Here is a 27639-nt window from a genome sequence, read left to right as displayed (position 1 = left end):
TGCCACTGTACCCAGACCAATGCAGGTTTTAAGGAGAATGGCAAAAGACATCGTGAAGGTGACATTAGCACCATGAGTCTACCACAAAGGAGAGCTCCACCTGGAGGGGACTCTTTCTTTTCAGGATGGTTGCTGGGTCCTTGGGACTACTAGCTGAGTAGACCTTCCTAGGGCTGGGTGGAGCACCTAGCTCCCAGTTCCTGTACTTGTGTTTCTCAAAGGCTGGCCATCAAATCAAAGGTCAGTGATAAGATGAGAAACTGCCCAGGTTCTCCACATACCTGGGGGTGGTACCGACCAATGTCTGTGAGAAGCTGGTGAATGAGGCGTCCCACCAAGGGTCTGGGCGTATCAATTCTTGCAATGAGCTGAGGAATAACCTGGTATTCAAAAAGTCACAGTATGTGGCATGTGAGGCAGGGAAACAACTCTAGTTATTCTTCTAAATGAAGATTGATCCTTACAACTTGTTTGGTTGATACTTTAAGCTCTGAAATGGTTCATTATTTTCAGTTCTCTAAAAGAAACTAAAGAGTATATGTAGTCCAGACTTTGGGTCTAATTTCTGTATTCTTTTTTTATTTTTGTAGTTGTAGATGAACATCTTGCCTTTATTTTGTTTGTTTATTTTTATTTGGTGCTGAGGATCAAACCCAGTGCCTCACACATGTTAAGGCCAAGCACTCTGCCACTGCGCCTCAGCCCCAGCCCTGCATTCTTAATATTGTAAACACATGCTGCCTTGCCCTTCTGACCACTGCATGGTTCCAAGAGAAGAACACAGGAGACAGAATCTGGGCCACCCTCACCTGTAACCAAGTATCAATCTGGATTGCTTTCACCCCTTCCACCAAGGCTTCATTGACATCTGGCCAGTGACCATAATCAAACCACAAAGTGAGAACTCTGGAAAAGACAAATGAAAAGTCACATAAAATTTAGTTTTCCAGCTTTTTTTTCTGTTTTTCATCTCTAAGGCTCTGGAGAAGAGAATCTATGGCTGTGATGAGTGGCGGGGTTCTGGACTGATGTGCAAGGATCATTCTGAGCTCATGAGCATTCCCAGATCATGGCACAAGCTCAGACACGGAAAGATGAGCCAGCGTGACCTAAGAGAACCACAGACTGGGACAAATGAAAAGGGCAACAGGAAAGCCTGGCACTCAGCTGGTCAGAGACTCACAAATGAGGAGGCCATGGCTGTGCCTGTCATGACTAGCCTCTGGACTGACAATCGGTTTGGGCCAACTGTTCAGACTTGTCAAAGTTGCAGGAGGATTTTTAAAATGTTGTGATGAACAAAAGCCTTGGTCCCTATGTAGTAAACCACATAGACAGCCCTCACTCCACTTCTAGGTTTTTGCAGGTTCCATCCTCCTAAGTGGAATCTGGCCAGCTATCATTCCTCAACCCACAGGTGGAGAAAGGCCCAGAGCCGAGTTTGGGTGTACTGACCGGAGTGGGGAAGGCTTAGATGACCTGGATGTGTGACATGGGTGTCCTGTCATTAGCAGGATCTTCCAGAGTTTCACCCTCCCCTTCCCTGATACCTGAGTGTATCCTGGAGGTTGTTGCCTCGCGACAAGGAGATAGAACGGAAGAAGCCCTGGACGGCCGGGACAGTGTACATCAAGAGGGTTTTCGATAAATCCTGTTGGAATACACACGTGTTAGTGACACTTTTATCTCAGCTTTCTTTTTCCTGTGGTGCTGGAGATTGAACCAAGGCCTTACACACACTAGGCAAGTGTTCTACCACTGAGCTGAATCCCTGGCCTTTTGCCTCAGCTTTCTCATCTGGATAGTGGGAATAGGTGCATACTAAAAGTACCTCCTTCAAAGGGCAGTTGAGTGTTCAGCCAGTTGTGCATGGAAAGCCTTTTTTGGTGCCTGGAACATGGCAACTGTGTCAGAATTGTCACTGTCTTGGGGTATGGTGGTTTCCTGAACAGAGTGGCAGAGGGTGGGGCTGCAGCTTTGAGTGCTGTTCTCTGGACCTGACGGCTACCTTGGTGCATTTCAGATTGACAGCCCAAGGAGAGGTGGAAGGGAAGACAACAAGGCAAAGATGATCCCCCAGGCCCTGTCCTCAGAGTGGACTTGCAGGTGGACGCTGCCCCCAAACAGGCACAGCACAGTTAAGAGAAGGAGCTCATTCTCCAGCACAGGCCATGACAGCCCCCCGGGAGCAGGGTATGGTCTCCTGCACTGCTGCGAAGGTGGCCAGGCAGGGCATCCAGCTCCCCCTCGCACTTCAGAGAAGCCTCGGGCTCCACTGAGCTTGGACTGCTCAGAAGGCTGCGCCTGGCTGGTCCTCAGGAGGAGAGGGGAGCCCACCTCAGTGACTTTCTTCTGCAGAGGGGATGGAGTGGGGCTGTTCTCAGAGCTCTCGGCTTCGCTCTCACTGTTGCTGCCCTCTGTGCTGGCGGCGGCAGCAGCAGTGGCAGCAGTGGTGGCCGCTGTGGTGGTGTTGGTGATGTTGGCCCCACTGGCATGACGCAGTTTCTTCTTCTCGTCGCGGGCTTGGTTCTGGTGTTTGTAGTGCAGCACAGCTTCGAAGTTCATCACTGCCCATGCGTGCCAGGCCTGGGTAGGGCGAGAGCCAGGGGTAGACGCTGGGCTGTGACTAACAGCTTTAGTTTTTCCAGCTTTTTTTCTATTTTTCATCTCTAAGTCTCTGGAGAAGAGAACCTATGGCCGTGATGAGTGGCAGGGTTCTGGACTAATCTGCAAGGATCATTCTGAGCTCATGAGCATTCCCAGATCATGGCACAAGCTCAGACACGGAGAGATGAGCCAGCGTGACCTAAGAGAACCACAGACTGGGACAAATGAAAAGGGCAACAGGAAAGCCTGGCACTCAGCTGGTCAGAGACTCACAAATGAGGAGGCCAAAAGTGATGGATGTATGGAAGTTTTCATTTAAACCTTCCAGGTAAAGAAGAAGACTTCCTCACAAGGGGAAGAACGGGACAGAGGCGCACAGAGGGCAAGCAGTGTCCACAGGAAACAAGCAAAGGACATGCCTGCAGTTTAGGGCACGTGCAGGAGCAAAATGCAGGAAGGCTGGTCAAGTGCCAGGGCAGAGGGCAGAGGAACAGTCACACTAGGTCCAGGGGCCCACTTCTAGGCTTAGGGGCCCACTTCATCAATGGGAAAATGAAGCTTTACTGGGTTTTAAAGTAGACAATATGGATTATTTAAGAGAGCAGATGTTGAGAGGCAGCTGTCACATTTAGGGAGTGGTGGTGAGTCCTAATAAGTCACATGACAGGCAGGGGGCAAAGGAAGGCACACACTGAGAGGTATAAGGAGGACCACTTCTGCATGGTACAGAGAGGCTGAGGCAGAGTTTTGACTCAGGGCATTGGAACTCTGCAGTGACGATAGCACATTAAGATAACCCACTAAGAGTTAGACTTTCTGGATAATCAGGAAATTCCCTGTCTACTGCTAAAGATGATAACATAACTGTGCCCATTTTCCCAATTAAGCAGAGTGGTCTTTACTTGACAAGTTAGAATGCTACAGTGACTCAAGTTCAGTTCCCTAGACCTTCATTTATTCAACACATGCCTCTTATATATGGAGGTGCCAGGCACTGACCTGGGGTCAAGGTGAACAAGACCAAAATGCTGGCATGCATACCATACTATGGGGATTGATGGTACAAGACCTAGAACCAAAGGAACCCATACTAGAAAATGCTTTTAAAAACTAAAACCAATTTGCCTGGAAGCAGGTTTTTCCTTGTGATCTGTATTTTTCTAAAGGGTGAATGATAGGTAACTAGTCAGCAAGACCCCTACTAAACCTCACTGGACTCACTTCTTTGGCTTTTGACATGCAGCTGTCCTTGAGAGACAAGTAATTCTCCTATTACAGAAGGGGCATTTTTGGATCATCAAGAAGCATGCTTAGACAAGGAGAGCTTTTTATTGTGAACTCTTCTGTGGCTTTCAGATGCAAGTTTTGACCCCAGAGGGATTAATTCACAAAGTATTAGTAAGTTAAGGAGATTCTGGAAAGAAATCGATGATATATGCTATGTTAAGAAGGAGGCCCTTTGGAAAAGATATTTAAAAAATGAGAATGTGAGCTCTTGCCAAGGATGTACTTCCAAGACTCCCCTGTACCAGCCAGTCACATCTTTTGTACATTTCTATTTGTCCTTTTGAAAAGTTTCCTGTAATATAACAGGATGTTACCCAGATCTTTCCAATAAAAACAAAGAAAGTTAATTTCTTAGCTGAGGAGTAGCCGAGGATGGAGATCAGAAAGGAGCTGGGAAGGAACAGATTACCCAGGGGGAAGATAAAGTTCCTGAGATTAACTGTGTGTCCAGATGCTCCTAAGAAAACAAGCAGCTAAGAAGTGAAAAGACAGCAGCAGCCCAGTGCCACACATAGGACACGGCGCGATGCCTACTTCTCAAGGGAGGAATCAATGAAATGTGTAAGGGAAATGCAGGCTCCTCGGGCCTTTTTTTTCTTTTTTGATTTTTTAGTTGTACATGTACGCAGTATCTTTATTTTGTTTATTTATTTTTATGTGGTGCTGAGGATTGAGCCCAGGGCCTCACGTGTGGGAGGCAAGTGCTTTACCACTGAGCTACAAACCCAGCCACTTCCTTGGGCCTCTTGACAGGCTCCAGTCACTTGGCTCCCAGGGGCCAGGCTGAAGGGTCCTGCCAGGTGGCTGTGCCCTGCCCCCCTCACCTTGTACCAGCTGCGGTCATGCTCAGTGGCGGCGCTGTAGTACTGCAGCACTTTGGGGATGGTGCTCTCATTAATGCCCTGGAGGTTCAGCTGCCACTCCCCGAGTTTCAGGAAACACCTGAAAAGAGAAGCAAGCCCCCATGTTGCTCCTTCTCCCTAAGAGCCCTCCTGAGGGGGACAACAAACTACCAGGGGTGCCTTAACACCTTTCTGGTATCTATTCTCCCTGTCAAGAGGCAACCCAAAGGAACCAGCAGAATGTTCAACCATGTGGAAGGAAGGAGACAGGGTCTGGGAACAGGTTTTCAGGTACCATCTTTTCTTCTGATCTCTGTGTTGCAATGACAGTATAACCCAGGAACCTGGTAAAGGTACGTCTGCATGGACCTATCTAGCCCAAATCCAATTTTCATGGGGAACAGCTGTTGAGTTATTTTTCCTATTGATTGCCTACGGCTTCTCCCTTACTCTTCCCCCTCCCTCCCTTTGTTAAGGTGATGACGGCACCAGCTGGCGTTTGCACCTGCTGATGTGCTCCAGGCACTGCTCTCAGTGCTTGACGCTGTGGCCTTTCCATAAAGCCACACACCTTTCACCACCCTAGGAAACAGGTACTCTTCCTATCTTCCAGAGAAGTTAAACAGTTTATCTAAAGTCAAATTTATCCACACTTCAAATTAGCAGTGTACCTGGCACCTGAAAACAAAAAGTCTAACCCTAAAGCCAGACACCAGGAGAGGACAGCACTTGGGCTGAGTGCCCTTGAGCTGCTGAACCCTGGGAAAATGAGTGGGGACTATGGAGCACCGCAATTTGATGGCTGCCTGGGATCCCTACTGCAAAAGGTGAGAGGTATGGGCAATAGGCCCCCCAAGGAGCCTGAATGTGTCCTCACTACAGAAGCTGCTGGCATGGCAGGGGCATGGTCCTCACCGGGCCATGAGCTTGTGCAGCTCCTGCTTATGCTGCTGGTCCTCAGTGGCAATGGCATGCTGGGCCTGCTGCTGCATGGTCTGGACAAAGTGCTGCATGTGCTGGAAGGCATCGATCTGTGGCAGGACAAAGGCACAGAGAGCCACTTGGCATGTGGCAGAAGCTTGCAGGCACACAAGTCAATCCACACCAAACAGAATATCCTAGAACACAGAATGCTGTTGGGAGAGGGCCAGGCTTTTCCAGAACATTCATGATTCATTCAGCGTAAGTCTTAGCTCTCCTCTGCCAACTGTAATTACCAGTTTAACAAGTCCTGGAAGAGCCACATGTCTGGCTATCCCAAATAATAACTCATGTGGAGTGATCTGAACAAGTGCTTACTTAACTATCAATATACTGCCCTGAGGGAATCAGACTCATGGGAAACTGTCTCAGGCTAGTAAAACCTTGGTATTTGTTTACAAAGCTATGGTGCCCTGGCTGCTTCAGCAGAGCAAAAATTACAGATTTAAAAAAAAAAAAAAACAGATGGAACCCCTGGTACCTGAATAAGAACAGAGAAGGAGTAAAGGCCCTCAAGTGCTTAGTGGAAGAAGATGACACTAGGTAAACAGCCACCCAGGGACAGGGGGCTTGGGAACAGAATCTTCAGAGAATCCTCTTGCAGTCCCGTCTACTTTTCCCTCTACTGCTACCATGGGGTCTGACTCAGTGAGCAGTGGCATGTGAGTTACCAGGGACCAGACAGCTGTACCAGGAAAAGCAGCACAGGCCTCAGATCCGGAAGTACTACACGAGCCCACTGTGCCCAGACCTGCCAGCATCTTGACAAATTCAGTCTGTACCTTCTTTTAACAGACTTCTAGGATGGAGACGAAATGCATAAACGTCTAAAGCTCATATGGAGAATGGTAAAATCTAAATCCACTAACATAGGAGAAGAAACATTATGTGAGAGAACGAGAAAAAGGATATGTGTTCTTTGTTATACAAGGAGGGGATCCACTTTTTCAAGAATAATAGGTCTCCTTATGGTAAATTGTATAAGAAGTTTTTTTTGTTTTTGTTTTTGTTTATAGAACTCAGAATCAATTGGTTTCAAGATACAGGGTTTGACCCCAAGCTGGAATGACATGACCCTGTAACAAGCAGCTCATGCCTGAGGACAGGACAGACACCGGTTCCCACAGTGAATAAGACACCTGTCTCCCACAGCATCTGCCTTCACAGAGTTCCACTTCTCACCAACAGCTTAGAAAAAGAACTACATAGCATTCCCCCACCTGGGAAGTGATACCTGTCCTTTAGGTTTTCTTCTAGGAGTCCTACACTGGCCAGATTTATATCTGATTAAAAACAAAAACAAAAAACAAAATGAAAGTGGAAGCAACACTAAAAAGGTCAGCCACTAAAAAGGGGACCATGAGTGCGGCTGTCAAGCAGGCAGGAGCAACCCTAGGAGCTCTGAAGCCAGGTGCTTTTTAGAGCCCAAACACTATGTGTTGCTGACAATCCAGACAGGGCGTAAGCTCTTTTTGGAGCTTAACAAGGAGCTGAACAAAAAATAAATGGCCAAAACTGGGGAATCTAGGTTTGGGTGTGAAGCCTAAGATAAAAATTTTATCCAGCAGGGGAGAATCTGCTACCTTTTTACTCCATAGCATGAGGCAACTTATTTTATACTTTTTGCGGTACTAGGGGTTGAACTCAGGGGTGCTCTAGCATTGACTTACATCCCAGCCCTTTTTATTTTACTTTGAGACAGGATTTTGCTAAGTTGTTTAGGTGTCCTTGAACTTGTGATCCTCCTGCCTCGGTCTCCCAAGTTGCTAGGATTAACTTATGTGCCACCAACTTATTTTTAAGGAACTGAATATACTCTACCTAAAACTTCTTTTCTCCATCCCAAAGAAATGAAGAGGGGAAAATGATTCTTTCCATCTTATAAATGAAGGACCCAGTCACTTGGAAGAAAGAGCTTTCTCAGGCCCACAGGACTGAGGCTGGGCACAGTCCTCTGGTTCTTGAGAGCACTATGTCTGGGTGGTTTGTGGGCTGGAAGGACCTTAGCCAGTGAGATTTCACGCATGGCCCTCCCATCTCTGGATTCCACGGTGGAATCACGCACCCAGCTGTCCCTGATGCCTTCCTGCAGGCAGGGTCTGCTTCCCCCCAGGACATCGCACTTGCTGCACCACCCTGTTTACAGTGCAAGAGAGCAAGGCACAATCACCAAACTTTCTCCAAGTAGCTCCTGGACCATGAAGAAGTGGTGCTGCCAGATCTAGGCTTGAAGTCCCAGCACCTAGCTTTAAAAAGGTTTTTAAATTTTTAATTTCTCCAGAACTTGGTCTCCTAAGAAAAGGCCATATTCTGTGGAGAAGTTGGGCTTGGGCATATATTGAGAGAAGCCACTCCTGAATTGAGTCACCACCCAAAAGTCTTCTTCTGCCACTTTCGGCAAGACAGTCAAAGACTTGGAGGCTATACACAGAAGGAAACCAGACTATTCAGATTCACCACCTTCTGTTTTTCTCCTTAACCTGGAGAGGTCAGGACTGAATCAGAAATGCTCTGGCCTGAATGGCTCACATAGCTTGAAAAATAAAACAACAATAACAAAATCCCAAATATACACTTTAGAAGGAAACTCAGGTCATTAGTAATGAGGTAAATCCCAGTTAAAGACCAGGGTCTTAGAGAAGGCTGTTGATACCACTTTAGGTGACACTGAGCCAACCATTCACAGAAGCCAAATCCTAGGCCCAGTCTGAGGACCCTTGGGCATGCCTTCTCCAGGCAACTCTGTTTTTTTTTAATATTTTAAAATATTTAAATATTTATTTTTTTTAGGTGTAGATGGATACAACACAATGCCTTTATTTTTATGTGGTACTGAGGATCGAACTTGGGTTCCACCGGTGCTAGGTGAGCGCTCTACCACTGAGCCACAATCGCAGCCCCTCTAGACAACTCTGTTTTAACCACCCTTTCCACAGCCTCAGCTCTGCTGGGGACCACAGTGGGGAGGGGAGGCCAGCATAGGTACTCTCCTACCCTGAGGGCATACATTTTGTTAGTCACCAACATCACCCAGGGAGATTTGTCAAAAAAAACCAAAAACAAAACAAATACCAAGAGCCAAATCTGTTTCCCAGCATGCCCTGCATGCTGCTGCTTTTGAATCCAAATTGATGATACAAAAGGTGACCAGAAGTCTGGAAACCAAACTGGTCTTATGAAAGATTTAGTCTATTTTCACAAATATGCTACCCTTGTTTTGAACAGCCTATCTTGTCTTCAGGGACAGAAACTGTGCTTTTTCTATGATTCAGCACTTTCTGGATACACACTCATTGGTTTGGTCAAGGCACGCGGATATCTCCTTGACCGTGACTCACAGGGTGAAGTCAGGAAGAGACTGCCTGTCATTGTGGATAGGTGGTTTTGACCCTGGCTCCTTTTTGGCCTTTAGGGAGGCAGCGAGATTAGATGAGTGTTCTGAAGGTGGGCCCGGGTGGCTGGACGTGGGTACAGACCTTGCGAGCGCTCTTCCACATGTTCTTCATGTAGGCATAGGTCACCTGAGGGTGGACTGTGGGCAGAGGATGGTCGAGCTGCCGAGACGGATCGACTCCCAGGAGCAGCACTAAGGTTTTATGAGCAAGAGCCTTAAGAACAAGACAGGCCAGGTTATGAACAGAACCAAAGCAGGCGTAGCACCCGCCACATGGTGGGGGAACTCACCAGCCTGCCGCTCTTGCCACACAGGCTGGCGTACTTGAGCCAGGTTCTCATGTCCTCATGAGGACTGACCACGAGGGAACGCACCATAAGGATTTTCTGCCAGTCCTCCACGATACGCTGGCAGCCCTGGACATACAGAGGGGAGGGTTAGACACGTCCTGCTCTAGCTCACTCCCCACAAGCCACAGCAAAATCGACTCTCAAACAAAAAGGAGACTCATTAATATAATCTCAACTTTCTCAAGTTAAAGGCACTGGGAGTTGAAATGCTTAAGAACTTCTCAACAATTCGAGAAGCAGTAGGGTGTGGGGTCTAGAGTTTGAATTCTGGCTCTGCCACTTGCTATGTGACTTTGGGCAAGTTACTAACCTCCCTGATTGATCTCTAGGGTGGAATAAAAATAGTATCAACCTCACAGGGATATGGTGAGGATTAAACAAATTAAATTATTTTCAATTTCTTTTGTGGATTGTGAAAAATACATTAATATTTTGCTTTAGTCTTTGATTGAAGATGACTATCACTGACAAAAAAATTAAATTTGAAATGTATTGTTCAAAATTCAAAAGACTAAGTGTATAAGAAGTTCAAGTAAATTTTCAAATGATCCTGTTTGTAAGTTGGTGATGTTTATAATTCTGAGGTTATGAAAACCTAAGTCTGGGATATCCTGAATGTTGGCCTTCTTTATTTCAGTACATATAGAAGGAAAAGTGCCTCATTAATTTACACATTTCTTTGTAATCAGAAAAAATAGAGTGAATTAATTATTATCAAAGGGGCTAAGTTCATTTTATATCAAATTACTTCTAGGAGTAAAGGCAACTTTTCCTTTTTTCACCCTTGCTAGTAAGAAGGAAGGGAAATGGGTTCCTAAGATGTCAGGCAAATTCCACAAATCTATGGAGCTGCTCTCCCTCTCTTTTTTGGTACCAGAGATTGAATCCAGAAGTGCACCGCTGAGCCATATCCCCAAACCCCTTTTTTATGTCGCAGGTTTTTTTTTGTGTGTGTGTGTGCGCCAGGGGCACTCGACCACTGAGCCACATCCCCAGCTCTATTTTGTATTTTATTTAGAGAGAAGGTCTCACTGAGTTGCTTAGCGCCTCACTTCTGCTGAGGCTGGCTTTGAACTTGTGATCCTCCAGCCATAGCCTCCCAAGCCGCTGGGATTACAGGCGTGCACCACTGTGCCAGGCTTTACATTGCATTTTCAGTCAGGGTCTTGCTAAGTTGCTTAGGGCCTCACTAAATTGCTGAGGCTGGCCTTAAACTTGTAGACCTCCTGCTTCAGCCTCTTGAGTTGCTGGGATTATAGGCGTGCACCACGCCCAGCCCATGGAGTTTTCTCTATAGTGATAAAACTGAAAGTCTCACAGTGATCTCCAGATTTCAGATTTGACAGGATGTTGTCTTGAGCCTGACCTGAGAACCTAAGGCAAGAGGACATGTGGTGCAGCTGAGGCTGACCTCTCAAGCTGCCCTGTGGCAGACACTGGTTGGGGATTTTAATTTAAATGTCTTGGCCACAAATGGCAGTCTTCCAGCCCAGGCAGCTCATGGAGTGTTTTGACAGCAAGCCATCCATGAGAGCCAATTTCCCTCACAGAGTCATGCTTTATTTTCAGCCTGGATAATACGCTTTCCATCCCATGAACACAATGATTTGGAAAGTTAGGGGAGCAGAAAAAAGTACACTGAGTGATTGTTTTGGTTACTTCTCACTAACGACAAGTTTGTCCCAGGTGCTGAAAAACTTTGGCTCCCTGGGAGCCAAAAGAGCATCTTGTTGTCTCAAGACAGGACAGTTCTGAAGGCTTAAGGTGATGATGCTGACCTGAACTCATGAAGTCAGGCAGGAGCCTCTCCTTCCCAGGACTCATTCCATCCATCTCCCTTCCAACTCTGTAAGTCCCACTTGTTAGAATATCTGAAGATTCATCAGATCTCTGATTTGGAAATTCTTCACTCTACGATAGGCACTTAAGAAAACCAGGGTGTGTACAAGTGGGAAATGCTCGCTTTGTGGAATTCTTTCTGGTGCCCAGGAGACAATTTTCCATCAAAACATTCACTGGGCATTTCATAAATAGTAATAAAACATGTAAAAGAACTGTGTGTGCCTATTTCAGAGCCATAAATGACTTGATTCATAAGATGTTCCTTTGCCCACTGCTCTTTCCTACCCAGTGGAATGTGCCCTGAGCTTCCTAGGCAGGAATGTGGCTTTAAGTCAAAAGGCTTGTCACAGCCTACTGAAAAGCTTGGAAGCACAAACCTTGACTGGTCTGGAGAGAGCATTTGGAACTAGGTGTGGATCTGGTCAAGAGGAAACCACCTATTGGGGGTGGGGGTGCTGAATATGAGAAGCAGGGGACTGACAGTTTCTAGAGCAGTAAAGGTACTTTGTGTTGTCTCTCTCTTTCTCTCTCTCCCTCTCTCTCTCTCTCTGGTGCTGGGGAACAGAACCCAAGGCCTCATACAAGCCAGACAAGAACTCTACCACTGAGTTACCCTGCCAAGCCCACTCTCTCCCTTCCTACCTACTCAAGGAGGAGGAAGACTGCTATTTTTTCCAAGGGTACTTGAGACTGCAGACTTCCAGGTCTGGAGTCGACAGTTCCTCAGGCTACAATGACCAGAATGCTGCACTAAAACTCTAAGACAGTCCTTGGAAAAATTCTTCTACAAGGGGAAACTAGTAGAAAAGTCTGATCAAGAGGCTAGGTTGACTGCAACTTGGCAGGAGACAGTGAAGGAACACATTGGACAATCTGTTTAAACAGAGGGATGGGGCCTGGCAGGAGGCTGCACACTTATAATCCCAGCTACATGGGAGGTTGAGGCAGAAAGAGCACAAGTTGGAGGATGACCTTAGTAGTAGCTCAGAGAGACCCTGCCTCAAAACAAAATTTTTAAAAAGGGTTTAAGTGGGAGCTCAGTGGTCGAGGGTCCATGAGTTCTGTCCGCAATTAAATAAAACAAGGAAAAAAAAAAAAAGCTGCCAGATGCCGGGGGCCAGTACATGTGTTTAGATACTGATTCTCAGCTTTGGTTGCAGGGGGCCATCTGGGAGCTAAAGACACCAATCCTGTGTCTACTCCCAGAAATGGTGACTTCATGGGCCTGGGCATCAGGATTTTTAAAAGCTCTCCTAGTGATCACACTGTGCAGTGAAGGTTAAGAACCACTGATTTTGAGGTTCTGATTCCCAGTTGGTTGCTCAGAGTGTCACTTATTAAGGATGTTTTCTTTGATTCCTAGAGAAGCTGGAGGAGGCTGGAAAACTGGTCATTCTCCCACAGCCGACATTTAGGTGAAGAGCCTTGAGTGCTCTGCTCAGCATAGGAGGCAGGAAAACTCATGGAGTGAGCACAGGAGGTGTGGGGCACAAGGGCCCCCAAGAGCCCTCAGCGGGACAGGAGGGTGAACTGGGGCATCTCCAGGCTCACCTGCAGTCTCTCCCACCAGATCTGGCGGATGATCTCTCGTCGCTCAGGGACAAGTTTGTACTGGATAACCTCCTCCAGCTCAGAGAGCATGTGGCAAGAAACCATGGCCTGATGAAAGCAAAGCACATTCCAACCTCATTACTGAAGGAGCAATCCAGAGTTGGGGTTAACGTAACAACCCTGGCATCTGGGTTTCCACCGACCCGGGCATACAAGCTTGTTCCCAGTAACCTGTGACATCTTTACTAGTTCACTCTGAAAACAGAGCTGAGATAAGCTTCCAAAATGACAAAGCGTGGCGTGTACACCACTCACCCCATAGGCCCGACTGTAACTCTCTCCCGCCATGGCAGTTAGCTCAGCATCCAGCAGGTCCCGGGCCTTGTCAATGCACTAGGAAAAAAAAAAAGAACACTGGCCCTGGGCTCTCGACTTGGGCACTTACAATTCTTTTAGGACTTTCCAGCTAGCTGCAACTTACTTAAATGTTAGTCATGAAGATAACAATTTACCAGAGAAGGGAAGAGACCTCTTCCTAGATCTGAATGGCTTAAAGGGTAGAAATGCATGGTGTCCCAAACCTTAAACTCTAAGGAAACATTCACAGTCTTGGGCGGTGAGGGCAAGGGCAGATGTACTGTGAAGCAGAATCGCTGTGTTCTTGCATCGCACGAGGACGTCTGTGACCTGGCTTCTTTCATCTTCCCTTGCAGGGCATGCCTGTGAACCACTCAGCACACTGCCAAGCTCCAGCTGGTCACCTCTGGCTTCAAACTTCCCGTCCTCACCATGGAGCCCTCTGTGAGCCCCTCCAGGGGATGCGGCCTCTTAGAAGGCCTAAGTCTGGATTCCTGTCACAGACATCAGCCTGGGGATGCCACAGGACTGCAGTTTGAAATTTCCTGTGCTGCCAATTAAAACCTCACGTGGAGCTATTACCTTTTTGAATGTGTAGGGCTAAATGGCATCTCTGTCCCTGAAGTACTCAGATATCTGAGCACCTTTGTGTAAGACAGTCTGGAGCCTCACAGGGCAGATATGATTGCTTCCCTGGAAGGCATTCAAGGAGCACCACCCTGCATGGCCAGAAGACTCTCGTAATGGCCTCTGCTACTACGGAGATTGCTGGCTCTCTGATTCTTCCTTTGGTGAAACACCTTCTCTCTACTATAAGGAGTGCTAAGTCTAGTTGATAAAAAGGTGCAGCAATGATCCAAGAAGCTAACTCCCAAAGCCACGGCAGCAGAACAGACAAACGCCCCAGCTGATGTGCTGGCATCTTCTCAGTAAACTCTGTGAATTATGACCCAGAGACAAGCGTGCTCTCAAGCTAAAGTACATGAGTCTGTTTACACTGGTGCCTGTGCCCAAGAGTACTGAGGGATAGCCTTTGCTCTGCTGGAAGGTGCAAGGACGTGTAGGTTTTCACCTGTTGTGCCAAGGAGAAGAGGTCCTGATGGAGCGCCAGCACAGCTCTATAAAACGCCCCATCATGGGTGTCCCGAGGTATCATGCAGGTGTACTCTTCCATGCTGTCCCACTGACCTAGTGCACACATAGGAAAGCATCAGGGTGGTCAGCAGGCTGGGCTAAAGGCAGTGTCTCAAATAAACCTTGCCATCCTACTTTCCTTTTGCTTGGGGTGCAAACAAACCAAATTAACTTGAGCCGGATGCACCCAAATCCTACAGAGGCCCTCTATATGCTGTGCAGGTTGATTTAACAAACACAGCTACATCTGTCTTAAAACCGGATTCCACTACTGCCCCAGGGAACTCCTGAAAGACAGAGAAAGTGCGTGGGCTGCACCTCATTAACCTGAGAACTCTGGCAGGCTCTCTGGGCAAGATAAAATTGCTTCCTTCCCTACTAGTGATGCCCCGGGCAGGGCAATGCTATACTGGGAAATTATATTTTTCTCTAAGTAACTGAAAATGGCCATTATACAGACAGGGGACAGGACTAGACAAATAGTTTGCCCATTTCACTCTGGCAGTATCTTTGCCTCAGGAGAGAGGAGGTAAATATTTTAAGAGGCTGTTCTAACAGAAAGGTGGCCGGGTCACAGTGTAGTGGTCTGTGTCAAGCCAGACTGGGGAGATGGCAGCCTCCAAGCCCAGGCATTCACTTCCCCTGGGGGGCGGTGAGCTCGCATGAAGTCCAGGACTGCCAAGACCATCTGCAGAAAAGGGGGAGCCTCATTAGCTGCAGGCTGCAGGGCTACCCATTTTACAAGGCCTGTCCATTCTGGATGCCTCTGGGCAGATGCAAATAGCAAAGGATGACTCCTCAGGAAGCAATTTGTTTTTGAAAGATGTTCCAATCCAGCCAAGAGCCCATGACAGGAAAGAATATAAGCTCTGTGACTCAAGAGGGAAAGAGTGGAGGTGGAGGATGTGTCACCTGCCTCTAGACTCCAAGCTTTCATCTGGCACATTCTATGGAAACTTTCCCTTCTCATCAAGAACATCTCTGGAACATGCACTGTCAAGCCTCTCAGCTGGGGCCTGGCATTAGGAAGCTACACAACTGTAGGAATTAAAAGGAGGTTTCTGGATTATAATACTCCAGGAGAAGGGATAAGGTGGGCAAGTGCAGGCAGCAGGGAGAACAAAGAAAACAAAATGGTCAAAATATTTGTAATTGTTGGAGAAGATAAAGGGCAAACATTATACCCTTCTCTCCATGTCTATATATGTTGGGAAAGTTCTAGAATAAATGGCAAAAAATAAATAAATAAATAAAACAAGAGATAAACAAATGCCTTCTCCCTTTATTCCTGTCTGGGGCAAAGACATCTTGGGTGGTGCTCTAACAGCCATACTGGACCATGAGGTAGCAGAGCATGCAATGCAGAAATACAGAAAAGGGCTGTTGATGACAGAGCTCAAATGCCAGTCTGGGAATGCCTACCTGTAGATTTCACTTGTAAGAGAGAAAAACAAACCAGTATTTTGTTGAAGACAAAACAAAATCCCACTGTGGTATAAGAAGAAATGTATTTGGCCTCTGTCCCTGTCTCTCAGCACAGAGCTTCATAAACCCTGGAATTTCCTGAGCAACAGGAATCAATTGCAGAATGAGACCCAAAGGGTTGGTGAACACATCTGTGTGCTAGAGGGCAGCAGTGCATGCAGCTCCTTGGAAGAGCAAAGAGTTTCCCAGGGTCCTGTGAGGCACCTGGGGAGAAGACTGAGGGAACTCTGCTTTACATTAGGTCAGTTAGACACACAAGCCACAGCTGGACACCTGAGACTGGCATTTGAAGTGGGGCTGAGTCCTTAACCTGCGGGATCCGATGCTATGTGTACGTACACTGTGTCAGAACTGAACTGGGTTACAGGACACCTGGCTGGTTCTGCTGGAGAAGCTCTCAGTGAGCAGGGAAACCCTCGCACACTGGCGTCCGAAGTGTTCTGCGACTATGCAAAGCGTGGTTTTCTCACCTGCAGCTTCTCAGTTCTGATGCTTACTGACTTACTTTCCTCAACCTCCCACGAGGATCTGTTTTTACCCAGGTCTCCAAAGTGAGTAAAAATCACCAGGTGGGAAGGACAGAGTGAGGATGCAGAAGCAAGAGAATTTAGACTGCTCTAACACTTGCACAGACCTGCAGCCATAGCACCTTGGCTTCCTTTCCCCACCTTGCCTGGGGCCTGGGGGAGAAGCCTCACCTAAACCCCATGCAGCTGCAGCAGCCATCCGGGCCATCTTGGCTTGAGTCTCATCATTAACCAGAGTCCACTTTTCACAGCACTGCTGGTGGAGCTGCCCCCTGAAGGAAAAGAAGCACATCGTCAGGGTGACTGAAACTGCTCCACAACCCGCCAATCTTTCTCTCCAGCCCAGAGGGTTAGCTGGGGCCACAGGGACCTGGAGTAAGAGGGGCCAGCCTTGAGCTGGGAGCATTTCAATAGAAACTACATTCCACTAGGCCCTATAATAGAGAAGTGAATAGCTATTTGTGGTTTCTAAGGCCTGGTGCTCATAATTTGAGAGTAAGTTTATCAGGGATAGGGACTGTTCTAACTCTGTGATGTGAAATGTCCTGAACATCTGGCCCCTTCATAAATATTAAATAACCTCTCCTTTGCCAGTGAACTCTGGGCTCTTTCCCTTTGGCAGGCCTACAGAGAAAGCAATCTGAAGAGACACATCTGGATATTCATTTTGGGCTAAAGCTATAGGGAGAACTGGCTCTTAAAAGCATTATACAAATGGTTTCAGTCTGAGATGAAGCCCAAATGAAAAAATCTGTATAGAAGAAATGCTCTGGGATGATCATGTTTACCAGAAACCTAGATACTGCCTACTCTCAGAATTTTTCACAATTACTAAGAGTGTGGGTAAAGATTCTAAGATTAAGATACAAATGGTGCTTAAGAGACCCCAATACAGAACAAAAGTGAAAACCCTTTCCAGTACAGGAACTTCCTTCATTCTTTCCTGTACTGGGGATGGAAGTACTCCCTCACTTTGAGCCTCACCCTTAGCCTCTTTTATTTTATTTTGAGATAGGGTCTGGCTAAGTTGCCCAGACTGGCCTTGAATTTGCCAGCACCCTGCCTCAGCCTCCTGGGTAAGTGGTATTACAGGTGTGCATCTCTAAAAAGCTTTTCTGTGATGCTGAAGTTGCTGGTCAAGAGGCCACAGTTTGAGAACAACTGACTCAGAGGAGAGGAGTGGCTCACTTGTTCAGTCTGTTTTGGGACCTGCCTGGAGATCCCTGGGGTCTCATGGAGGTAGAAGAGGAAGCTCTATAATATCTCAATGGCACTTCCAAGCCTAAAATTCAAATGGTTATGGCTGGTGGACACGGGCAAGTTAGGCTTCCTTTACTCTTCTGTCAGGGCCACTGGTTTCTGTGACACAGGTCTAGGGATCTAGCTTTTCTTCTCATGTAGAGGTAGGAAGCAAGCTCAGTGATCAAAGTCCATGCTGTTACCCCAAGGGACACACCAGGGAGCTGGGCAAGGGCAGCATCCTGACAGCATCATAGGTGCCACCTTCACTATGTGGCTGAGAGCAGCTATCAGAGCCCACATAGGACATTTATATAGGAAGACACCGAGGTAGGGCTCCTTTCTCCCACAAACATTTGATACAAAAGAGAATGCAGAATGTACTGAGCCCTAACTCTTCAGGGTGGGTGGGGAGGGGGACAAATAAACCAACAATATGAGATTGTGGAGCAATAATTAGGATAGGTGCTCTGACCCTCGTGCTGCATACCAGGGAGGACAGAGCACTGGGCCGCCTTCCAAGACTCTGACTTTCCCACCTAGAGCAGTGGCAGAAGCTTGGCAAGTTCTTTCATTTGCAACTCCTGTGTGAGGTGGCAGCCAGGGATCTCAATCCAGAGGAATCTGTTTTCAAAGACCCAGAGGCTGTATCTAAATAGCGTGAGGAGGGGGTTCACTTGGTTCATCTTGGCTGCATTGGCACTGCAGGGGTCACAGGGCCAGGGGGTCTCCTGGAGGCAGATGAGCACAGGAAGTCTTAACTCACTGGTCCACTCTGGATCATTCCTGCTGCCACTTCCAGTGAACCCTGCTTCAGGCAGGGTCAGGACATATGCTCAAAGCAAAAGAAATTTAGAAATTGCACTCTAAACAGAATCGACTGGACAAACTACATCTGAAATCTGCACGTGGTCAGGGAAAGGATTCTGCTTCTTTCACCTCTTTTTAACTCTCTCTCCATCTCCCACATTTGAAAATCCCTTGGTCAGCATCACCAGCCACTTACACTTTATAGGTAATTAGAAAATTGGAAAGAGCCCAAGAGAGCAGAGGCATGCGGGACTGAGAACTGCAACGTCAGGAGACCTGTGTCACTCTGCTCTTGGAATACCTCTGGCAAGCGCTCTCCCTCCTGTGAGCCTCCGTTTCCTCAACCACACACAACGGGACTGACAGATCACATCTTATCCTTTCCATGCATCCAAGTGATCCCTTCCTAGTCTAGCAAGGGACAGGTCATCTCCAATTCCAAAAGGGAGTGGGAGTGGAAGAAAGGGTTCAGAAAGGTTTCCAGGAGTAAGAAACTGTGGAGAGGACTCCAAAAAGAAGGAAAAGGAGAAGAAAAAGAGGAGAGCAACCCAGGGAAAAGAACAAATAGGTGCAGGGTAGGGAAGAGAGTGAATGATTTAGCCTGAGTTCGGATATGAGATGGAGTCCACTGAGCAACTGGTTGAGCTGAAGCCACAATCTGAAAGGCTCTGCGAACCAGGCTGTGAGACTTATGTCAATCCAAAGGTCGCAGGGAGACACTATGGCATACCAGGAATTGATTAGAACTGGGTTTTAAGAATACTTACATCTTGCTTTATCCTTCTTTTAACAAGATATGACTATGATGCAGATTTGAAAATAGGAGAAAGTGTTTTTGGCACCAAGTGGCTAGTCCTCACTACACCTGTCTTTTGCGTCAGATCAGTGCTGTCCAGAAAGCTTTCTGTGATGATGGAAGTGTTCTGTGTCCCTGTCCCCAAGAACCATCCACTAGCCAGAGGTGGCACTGAACCCCTGAAATATGGCCAGTGCAACTGAGGAGCTGCATTTTAATTTTTATTTAACTTAAAATAATGACATGTGGCTAATGGCTGCCACAGTGGACAGTGTGACTTTAGAAACCCATTGACTTCAGCAAACAGTATACACTGGTGAAGCTCATTTGATAGGGCATGCTTCTTCAATTTATTGAAGGGAATGAATGTGGAATACTTAATTATGAAAATAAATAATGATACTTTTGAATCTTCCTAATAATGATTAAATTAGACAATTAAGCTGAATTGAGATAATTTTACAATATTATCGACCGACTTACCTATCTATATGTGATTCAATGCCCAAGGCTAAATTCACTGATATGAAATTTTTAGAAAAAAATTTTTAAGTTGTAGATGGACAATACCTTTATTGTATTTATTTATTTTTTATATGGTGCTGAGGATGGAACCCAGTGCCTCACACGTGCTAGGCAAGTGCTCTACCACTGAGCCACAACCTCAGATCCAGATATGAAATTTTTATTTTATTTATTTATTTATTTATTTATTTTGAGAGACAGAGAGAGAGAGAGAGAGGAGAGAGAGAGAAGTTTAATATTTATTTTTTTAGTTTTCGGCGGACACAACATCTTTGTTTGTATGTGGTGCTGAGGATCGATCCCGGGCTGCACACAAGCCAAGGCGAGCATGCTACCGCTTGAGCCACATCCCCAGCCCTAAAATTTTTATTTTTGAAATTTATTTTGAAATTTTATGCAAAACATGACAACACCTTCTATCTTGGGAATTAGTAATAACTTTCTATTGAGAAATAAAATCAATAATGAATTTACCAAAATAATATGTATAATTATGTACAGAAAAGACCACTCCTTTAGAAGCCTTACTTTGATTTTGCTCACAGTATTTTAAAAACTTTTCAAGGTATCAAATTTCTAAACAAATAAAAATTTGCCTATATTAAATAGACTAGATTTAGCCACATGATGGAATATTATGAAGCCATCAGAAATGAGGTAGTAGCTCCATTTTGGAACAGTGGCCAAGAATTGGTAAGTAATAAAAGCAAGGCACAAATAATAACAGATACACTATTGTTAATGTATGTGCTTATGATGGGGGTTCAGGATGCCAAAATATGACTCCTTAGCATAGCAAATATTTTAAGAAACAGGCATCATGAAGGTCTCTCTGACCTTCCTCTGTCTTCCCTAATCAGTTCATAATACAGTCAAGGAATAAATGTCAAAATGGAGTAGCAATGGTTCAGAGCACTTAAAATGGAATCAGGAGGCCCACTGTTAATCAGATCTGGAGTAGTACTGTTTTCCTCCGTGTGGCCGGCCACACTACATCTCTGTGACTCACCTCCACTGTCCTCACCTCTTCCCCAGATGCTCTCTTAGCTGGTGTTGCTCTCTCCTCTCAGGCCTCCCTTCAGGCTACTCTCTAATTTGCTCTTTTTATAATGGAAGCCTGATGATGGTGCTCTCCAAACACACGAGCAGCTTTCCAGTAGTTCCTGGGTTTAAGCCCCAACTCCGGCAGGGCCAATGAGCCTCATGCATTACAACAGCCCTGTTGCCTGCCCTGTGAGCTCTTAGAAGGCAGGACTCTGTCTTGGTCCTGTTGTGTCCTCAAGGCAGACACTGGTGATGAATGAGCACCCACTAATGGTGGGTTGAACGAACAAGTGGGCACACTCAGTGTCACATTCAAGAGACAGTGGGTACAACCTGCTACTAGGAAAGCAATGAGAAACTGATGTGACTCCCTTTTTGAATATAAATAAATAACAGCAGCTTCTACCTCAAGGCCTATCCTAAGGAAGGGGGCGTGACCCTTGTCCTTGGAAAAACCCACAGAGCCTTTCTAGGCACATACCCACCCTGCAGCGCCAGGTGTCCCTGACTCAGTTAGGCTAGGTGAGGACCCATAGCAACTACCTAGCAACCACCAATCAGCATGAGACAGGGAAAATACCTAGGATGCCAGATGACCCCCCAGTAGTTTATGGTGGTTGATAACATGTTGGGAAACCATGTAGTTTATGGTTTAATCCATACACCCCTCACGGATTAAACCAATCAGTTCAAAGGAATCCCTCTCTTGTACTAACCAATCATCCTTACCCAATTTGTTCCCGCCAGTGAATGTGCTTGCTAATTAATGTGAAGAATGGTGTTTGATTTTCCCGTGGTATGGAATGATTTGCTGTGTGATGTTGTGACACATAGAGTATCCCCCCAAAACCTATAATATTTCACTGAACAAAGGACCGGGACTCACTCCCTGGGACGGTTGTGAGTTCAGGCTCGAGCTTGCAATAAAGACTCTTGTGTGACTGCATCGGATTCGGCTCCTGGAGGTCTATTGGGGTCCCATGAATCTGGCATTACAGCAACACAGCATTTTGTTTCAGTCATTTAAAACCACAACTGAGCTATTAAAAACGACAGCATGTGGGGCTGGAGCTCAGTGGTAGAACGTTTGCCTTGTACGCATGAGGCACTAGGTTCAATCCTCAGTACCATATAGAATTAAATAAATAAAATATTGTGTCCATCTACAACTAAAAATATTTTTTTAAAATGGCAGCATGTCATTTTGCTTTAACTATTTCTTTCTTTATTATTACTATTATTATTATTTAGTATTAGGGACTGAACTCTGCCACTGTCTGGGGGAAGACTCATCACCAGCCTCTCCGCCTGCCAATCAGGCCACCATCCCCATGAAACTCACCACTCGCCTAAGGCCTCAAGGCAGCGCATGCGGCCAAGCATGAGCTCAGGGTCATCCTTGTTGGTGTCCATCTTCTTATCATAGGCTACAAGGGCATCCTCCCACTCGTGCAGTTTCTCATACCAGGTGGCCTGGATCTCCTGCGGGTCAAGACAGAGAGTTGCTTGAGGCACAGAGAACAAGGAGTGGCAGTTTAGATCCCAAACCTCCCTCTCACAGCTCGCATGGACTTGGACTGAAAAGAACTTCTGCCCACCTGGAGGTAAGTTGTTTAGTGGAATGGAAATGCCCGCTGCTTGGCACACTGATGGAACAACCGTGGGCCCTGGGACAATCTGAGAGCACCTATTCCATCCCTGGCACTTCCTGCCCAGACACAGGGGTCACCAGACCACAGCTTGTGGAAACACATGCGAGGACAGGGGAAATCATTCAGGAACAGTGAGGTCCCTGACCAGAGCTCCTGCAAAGGTGCCAAGGCCAGAATCTGCTGGAACACTGATGCTGGGCTGCGTGGCAGGGATGGTAGCTGCTTTCCTGATGAGCCAGGAAGAACAGGCCACATCTGCTTATTTGCTGGAGGCAAACAACTCCCTTTTAGAAGTCCCGGATTCTCTGCATTCTTAATACATATTTAAACTTTCAGGAAATAATAATTTAAAATACAATAGAACACTACCACTTAAAATTCTTTGGAAAACCTTTGCCTTCTTCTCCAGCCTCCCATCCAATGTTCCTCCTGTGTAGTGCTTTGGCGCCTTTACTAATGTCAGCAGCCAAGGAAGTGATTCCATCACGCTGGCAGATGGAGTGTGCCATGCCGATGGTGAGTGTCACCCACGTGAGTAAGGGGTGCTGCGATCCTGAAACTAGAGACCAGGGTTCGCCACATGGCCAGACGGTCTTATGTGTCTTCCGTCTGCCTTCCACCTCTGTCTGTCCTCTGGCTTCTTCATCAGCTCAATAAATGACTATTTCTCCATCAGACCAGGGTAGTGGTCCTCTAGGGAGTTCTATAACAATATGATTCTGCAATGGAATCTGTACGACATGATGCAGGACCTACATTAGTTTTCTCCCATTATCCTCTTCCCCTTCCTATCTCCTTTTTTTTGGTACCAGGGACTGAATCCAGGGATGCTTATCACTAACCCATATCCCCAGCCCCCTTTATATATTTTATTTAGAGACAAGGTCTCGATAAGTTGCTAAGTGCCTCACTAAGTTGCTGAGGCTGGCTTTGAACTCGGATCCTCCTGTCAGCCTCCCGAGCTGCTGGGAATACAGGTGGGTGCCTTGGCACCTGGCCCTAGCCCCTTTTATTTTTGAGACAGGATCTCACTAAATTGCTTAGGGCTTCACTAAGTTGCTGAGGCTGTCCTGGAACTTGCGATCCTCCTGCCTCAGCCTCCTAAATTGCTGGGATTATAGGCCTGTACCATGGTAGCCGGCTCTTCCTCCCTTTCTAAATAAAACTATTTGTGTAGTATGTACGCTGACAGCCGCTCTTCTGAGCTGCCCGAAGGAACCTCTTTTTCCTGAACGTCAATAAGGAGGTACAGCCAGGTGCAGTGGCATACGCCTGTAATTCCAGCAGCTCAGAAGGCTGAGGCAAGAGGATCGCAAGTCAGAGCCAGCCTCAGCAACTTAGCGAGGCCCTAAGCAACTCAGTGAGACCCTGTCTCAACATAAAAAAGGGCTGAGGGGTGACTTAGTGGTTAAGTGTCCCTGGGTTCAATTCCTGGTACCAAAAAAAAAAAAATAGAATAAATCAGACATAACTTTCCTATGCTCACATATGAGTTACACAACCAGTGAAACTCCACATCATGTATGATTACAAGAATGGGAATTTATACTTCCATATATGCCAAAATACATTCTACTGTCATGTATATCTAAAAAGAACAAATAAAAAAACAAAATAAGGAGATTGCTTCTGCAGACCGTTAACTTCTTTCTACCTCTTTCCCCTACTTAGTTTTGGCAGCATCAATGTCCTACCTGCGGTCCCTGTAACAGCTGTTGGGGCTGCCACAGCCAGCCTTCCCCCACTGCCAGCGGGGTTGCCAGAATGGGCGTTTGTGGCTCCATGCCCATTTTAGGTAAACTAAGCTTCATTTGCTAAGACTGCCTAGATCATGCCCATTACGCCTACACATGAAAGACAAAATCTACAAGAGTGACTTACAGAGACAGTGTAAAATGAGAAGCCCTTAGATGAGCAGGAGCTTCCCGTGCTGGATTTCTATACCAGGAGCCAGTGAGCAATGCGTGGCATGTACCCGGTGAACCAGCAGAAAGGAGCAGGGGCAGCATATGGAGCAGGTCAAGTAGGGGGCAGGATATTTTGAATTACAACGAACTGCAGAAATTATAAGGTTTAAGCAATGAATCACACAAAATTCTAATGAGATTGCTGTTACATAAATTGTGCTGAGAAAGCACAGGCTCTGCCAAGAAAAAGCAAACCATTGTCAAGCTTAATGTGATTCAGCTCCCTAAATATAACAGAAAATCCACCGTGGTTTAGCAGTAATCCTGGAGCTAATGGTCACCTTAAGAACCTGAAGATGCAAGAACTTTCATTGAAGCTTGGCATTCTGAACCAGGGTACAAACTGTCTCTTGGCAGATCACCTGAACACCAGATGTGTGTGGAGCCCTTGTGTCAATCAGTACTCACTGGAATCCAAGCTCTAAGGATGTCAGGGCAGAGCACAGTGTAGTCTAGTGGAGACAATAAACGCCCCTAGGCCTGCTTCTTCCCTCTGCAAAGGAGCACTGTGGCAAAGATGGACCAGACAGTTCTTCCTATTTTGTCATCATCTGGAGAGATGCTACCTTAGTCCAGTTACAGATAGTACATGCTGGAGATGACAAAAGATCGCCTTAAAAGTCTTAGTCCAGTTACTAGCCCTTCTAGGAGGCAAAATGCTAGACAATCAAATAAAAGCCTATGAGGTACTCATTTTCTTAATTCTAATCTGTGGCTCTTGATTAAGGCAAGCCATCACAAATGACCTACATGACTCATAAAGGACTCCTCATCAATATGTGGACCCAGAGCATCTCAGCCTTCTAGGAATTCAATACTAAGTTCATTAAGTTATGCTTTATATATTTTTGGATTATCAAAGGACCCTCTTCAGACCCCTAAGAGTAATGAAAATGGTTTAGTATTGGTAGGGCAAAGACGGCACAGAGAAGCAGCTATGTAAGCAATAATGGAATAAAAAAATCCTTCAACATTGGGCATAAATTACAGAATGCATTTTGCCTGGAGAATTGGCCATATTTTCTTCCAGAATGTATACAGAGTGGTCACTGTGGGCCAGACACATGTGATCTGCCACAGGGACATAATAACTCAGGTTAAATGCCAGGCTTTGAGTCCAGACTGCCAGGATTCAAGTCTTGGTTCTGCCATCTGTTTCTGCTGTCAGCTCAGACAGATTCATTTTTTTTTTTTTGGTACAGGGGATTAAACCTAGGGATGCTTTACCACTGAGCAACATTCCAGACCTTTATTTTTTATTTTGAGACAGGGTCTTCCTAAGTTGCTGAGGGTCTCACTAAAGTGCTGAGACTAGCCTCCAACTCACAATCCTCCTGCATCAGCTTCCCAAATAGCTGGGATTATAGATATGTGTCACTATGCCTGGTCCAGACAGGTTCTTAGCCTACTGAGATCACGGTTTCCTCTGGAAAATGGATAAGAACAGTAGCTACTGCATCGCATCATTGAGGACTAAATTAGATGAGGCACATACAGCACTTGGCAAAAGGTGAATAACACACTAAGCTTGATAAATATCAGCAATTCTTCATTAGATTCTACCCTCACCATTTATGTTTGGTTTGAATGTAATACCTAAGGCCATTGTCTTTAAGATACAGGCAAGTCAGCCTTATACTGTTACAAATTGGGAAAGAACAAAAACCGGAAAGTAACTTTCTCAACATCTTGGCCAAGTGCCTCCCTTGCCAGTTCCCTACCTCTAGCTTTTCTAGAAGGAATGAGGCACTCACCAGCTCTCCAAAGTGCTTCATGGCGTATTCCAACACCCCGGCAGCTGCCTCGGGCTGCTGTAGCTTATTATTAATGCTGAGGAAACAAAAGGAAGAGGGGGTTACAGTTGGTGAGTCTGAGGCAAGAGGTGTGGGCTGTTGGGGGGCAGATGGCTCACCTGAACGCAGGGAAACAGTAGGGCAGATGCAGGGAAGCCTCAATTACCTAGCACCATCTGGAAGGCTCGGTCTGAAGGGCTTCATATGAGAAAAGTTTTTTGACCCGTTCTCCCTAATTTTGAGGAGCAGTAAAGTGAATGCTAACACGTGAGGCTCTGAGCCTGTCACCCAGCACAGCCAGATTTCCTCTCAGAGGCTGTCAAGCAGGCAGCACACATCTTTTTTGTTGCAGCAGTGCTGGGGACGAAACCCAGGGCCTTCCACATGCTAGGCACACACCCTACCACTGAGTTACAACCCTCACCCCGCGTGTCCAATTTTTTTAAAAAATAATTATTTTTTAGTTTTAGGTGGACATAATATCTTTATTTGTTTTTATGTGGTGCTGAGGATTGAACCCAGTGCCTTATGCATGCTAGGCAAGCACTCTACCTCTGAGCCACAACCCCAGCTCCCTGCGTGTCCATTTTTTAAAAATCTAAAATCCTGGGTTGGGGATGTGGCTCAAGCGGTAGCGCGCTCGCCTGACATGCGTGCGGCCCGGGTTTGATCCTCAGTACCACATACTAAGATGTTGTGTCCACCGAAAACTAAAAAAAAAAAAATAAATATTAAAAAATTCTCTCTCTCTGTCTTTAAAAAAAAAAACAAAAATAACTAAAATCCTGGATCCAAAACTGTTCCCACTGTAGTGCACAACCACATGAGATTCCGCAGAACCTTTAACTCTTACTTCTCATCAGTTGCCTTCAGAAATAGGAAGAACCCAAATCAATGAAAAAGTCAGACTCTAGGTACAGAGGCTGAGCATCCACCCCACGCCAACCTGGGGGCGGGGCTGGGCACTGCACCAACTGCTCTCCGACAGTGCCCCGTATCTTCGTAGTGCCTCTAAAGGGACCAGTGAGTTCCTCAGGCTGGCCTCTGGTGAAGAAGTGCTTGTCCCTAGGATACTCTGTTTGGCTGATGTCACCTGCAGGCCACTTGGGGCCCATGGAGCTAAAGGACTGCACCCATGTGGGGACAGCTGGGCAGTGCCACTGGAAGGCCTGATGTCTGGAGCTGGTTAATCAGGGAGGCCACATGGGGCCCCCAAAGCAGGAGAGCTGCGGGGCTTAGACCCTTGTTCTAATAGGAACTTGTGCAACTAAACCCAGCACCAACCACAAGCCTGAGCTGTGGAAGAAGGGGAACAGGGAGAGTGAAGAAGCAGGCTGGGGACAGCCACAGAATAATGATTTCACCAAAAATGAGACATATCAACTTGGGAATCTGGACTGACTTAACAAGCAAGGATCTGGTTTATTGCCTTGAGTACAAACTGTCTACTTGAGTA

General features: G+C 46.4%; 1 protein-coding gene across 1 annotated transcript in view; it reads right to left on the bottom strand.

The window, feature by feature from the left end:
* Window positions 1–27639, bottom strand: part of Mtor (mechanistic target of rapamycin kinase) — a 116965-nt gene that overhangs the window by 17920 nt on the left and 71406 nt on the right. Inside the window, exons 29-42 of the mRNA XM_046424646.2 lie at window positions 26145–26220; window positions 22114–22253; window positions 16529–16629; window positions 14284–14399; window positions 13170–13247; window positions 12855–12962; window positions 9402–9527; window positions 9194–9325; window positions 5652–5767; window positions 4719–4836; window positions 2338–2586; window positions 1551–1651; window positions 810–906; window positions 282–380 (exon numbers count right to left, since the gene is read on the bottom strand). Coding sequence (XP_046280602.1) covers window positions 282–380; window positions 810–906; window positions 1551–1651; window positions 2338–2586; window positions 4719–4836; window positions 5652–5767; window positions 9194–9325; window positions 9402–9527; window positions 12855–12962; window positions 13170–13247; window positions 14284–14399; window positions 16529–16629; window positions 22114–22253; window positions 26145–26220 — 1657 coding nt within the window. The remainder of the gene's footprint in view (window positions 1–281; window positions 381–809; window positions 907–1550; window positions 1652–2337; window positions 2587–4718; window positions 4837–5651; window positions 5768–9193; window positions 9326–9401; window positions 9528–12854; window positions 12963–13169; window positions 13248–14283; window positions 14400–16528; window positions 16630–22113; window positions 22254–26144; window positions 26221–27639) is intronic.

Source organism: Marmota monax, unplaced genomic scaffold, assembly GCF_021218885.2.
Source record: "Marmota monax isolate L192 unplaced genomic scaffold, Marmota_monax_Labrador192_F-V1.1 WCK01_AAM20220418_F8-fsc00080, whole genome shotgun sequence".
In the NCBI taxonomy this organism is placed as follows: domain Eukaryota; kingdom Metazoa; phylum Chordata; class Mammalia; order Rodentia; family Sciuridae; genus Marmota; species Marmota monax.
Note: the sequence above shows the minus strand (reverse complement) of the source record. Positions and strands in the feature narration are given on the sequence as shown.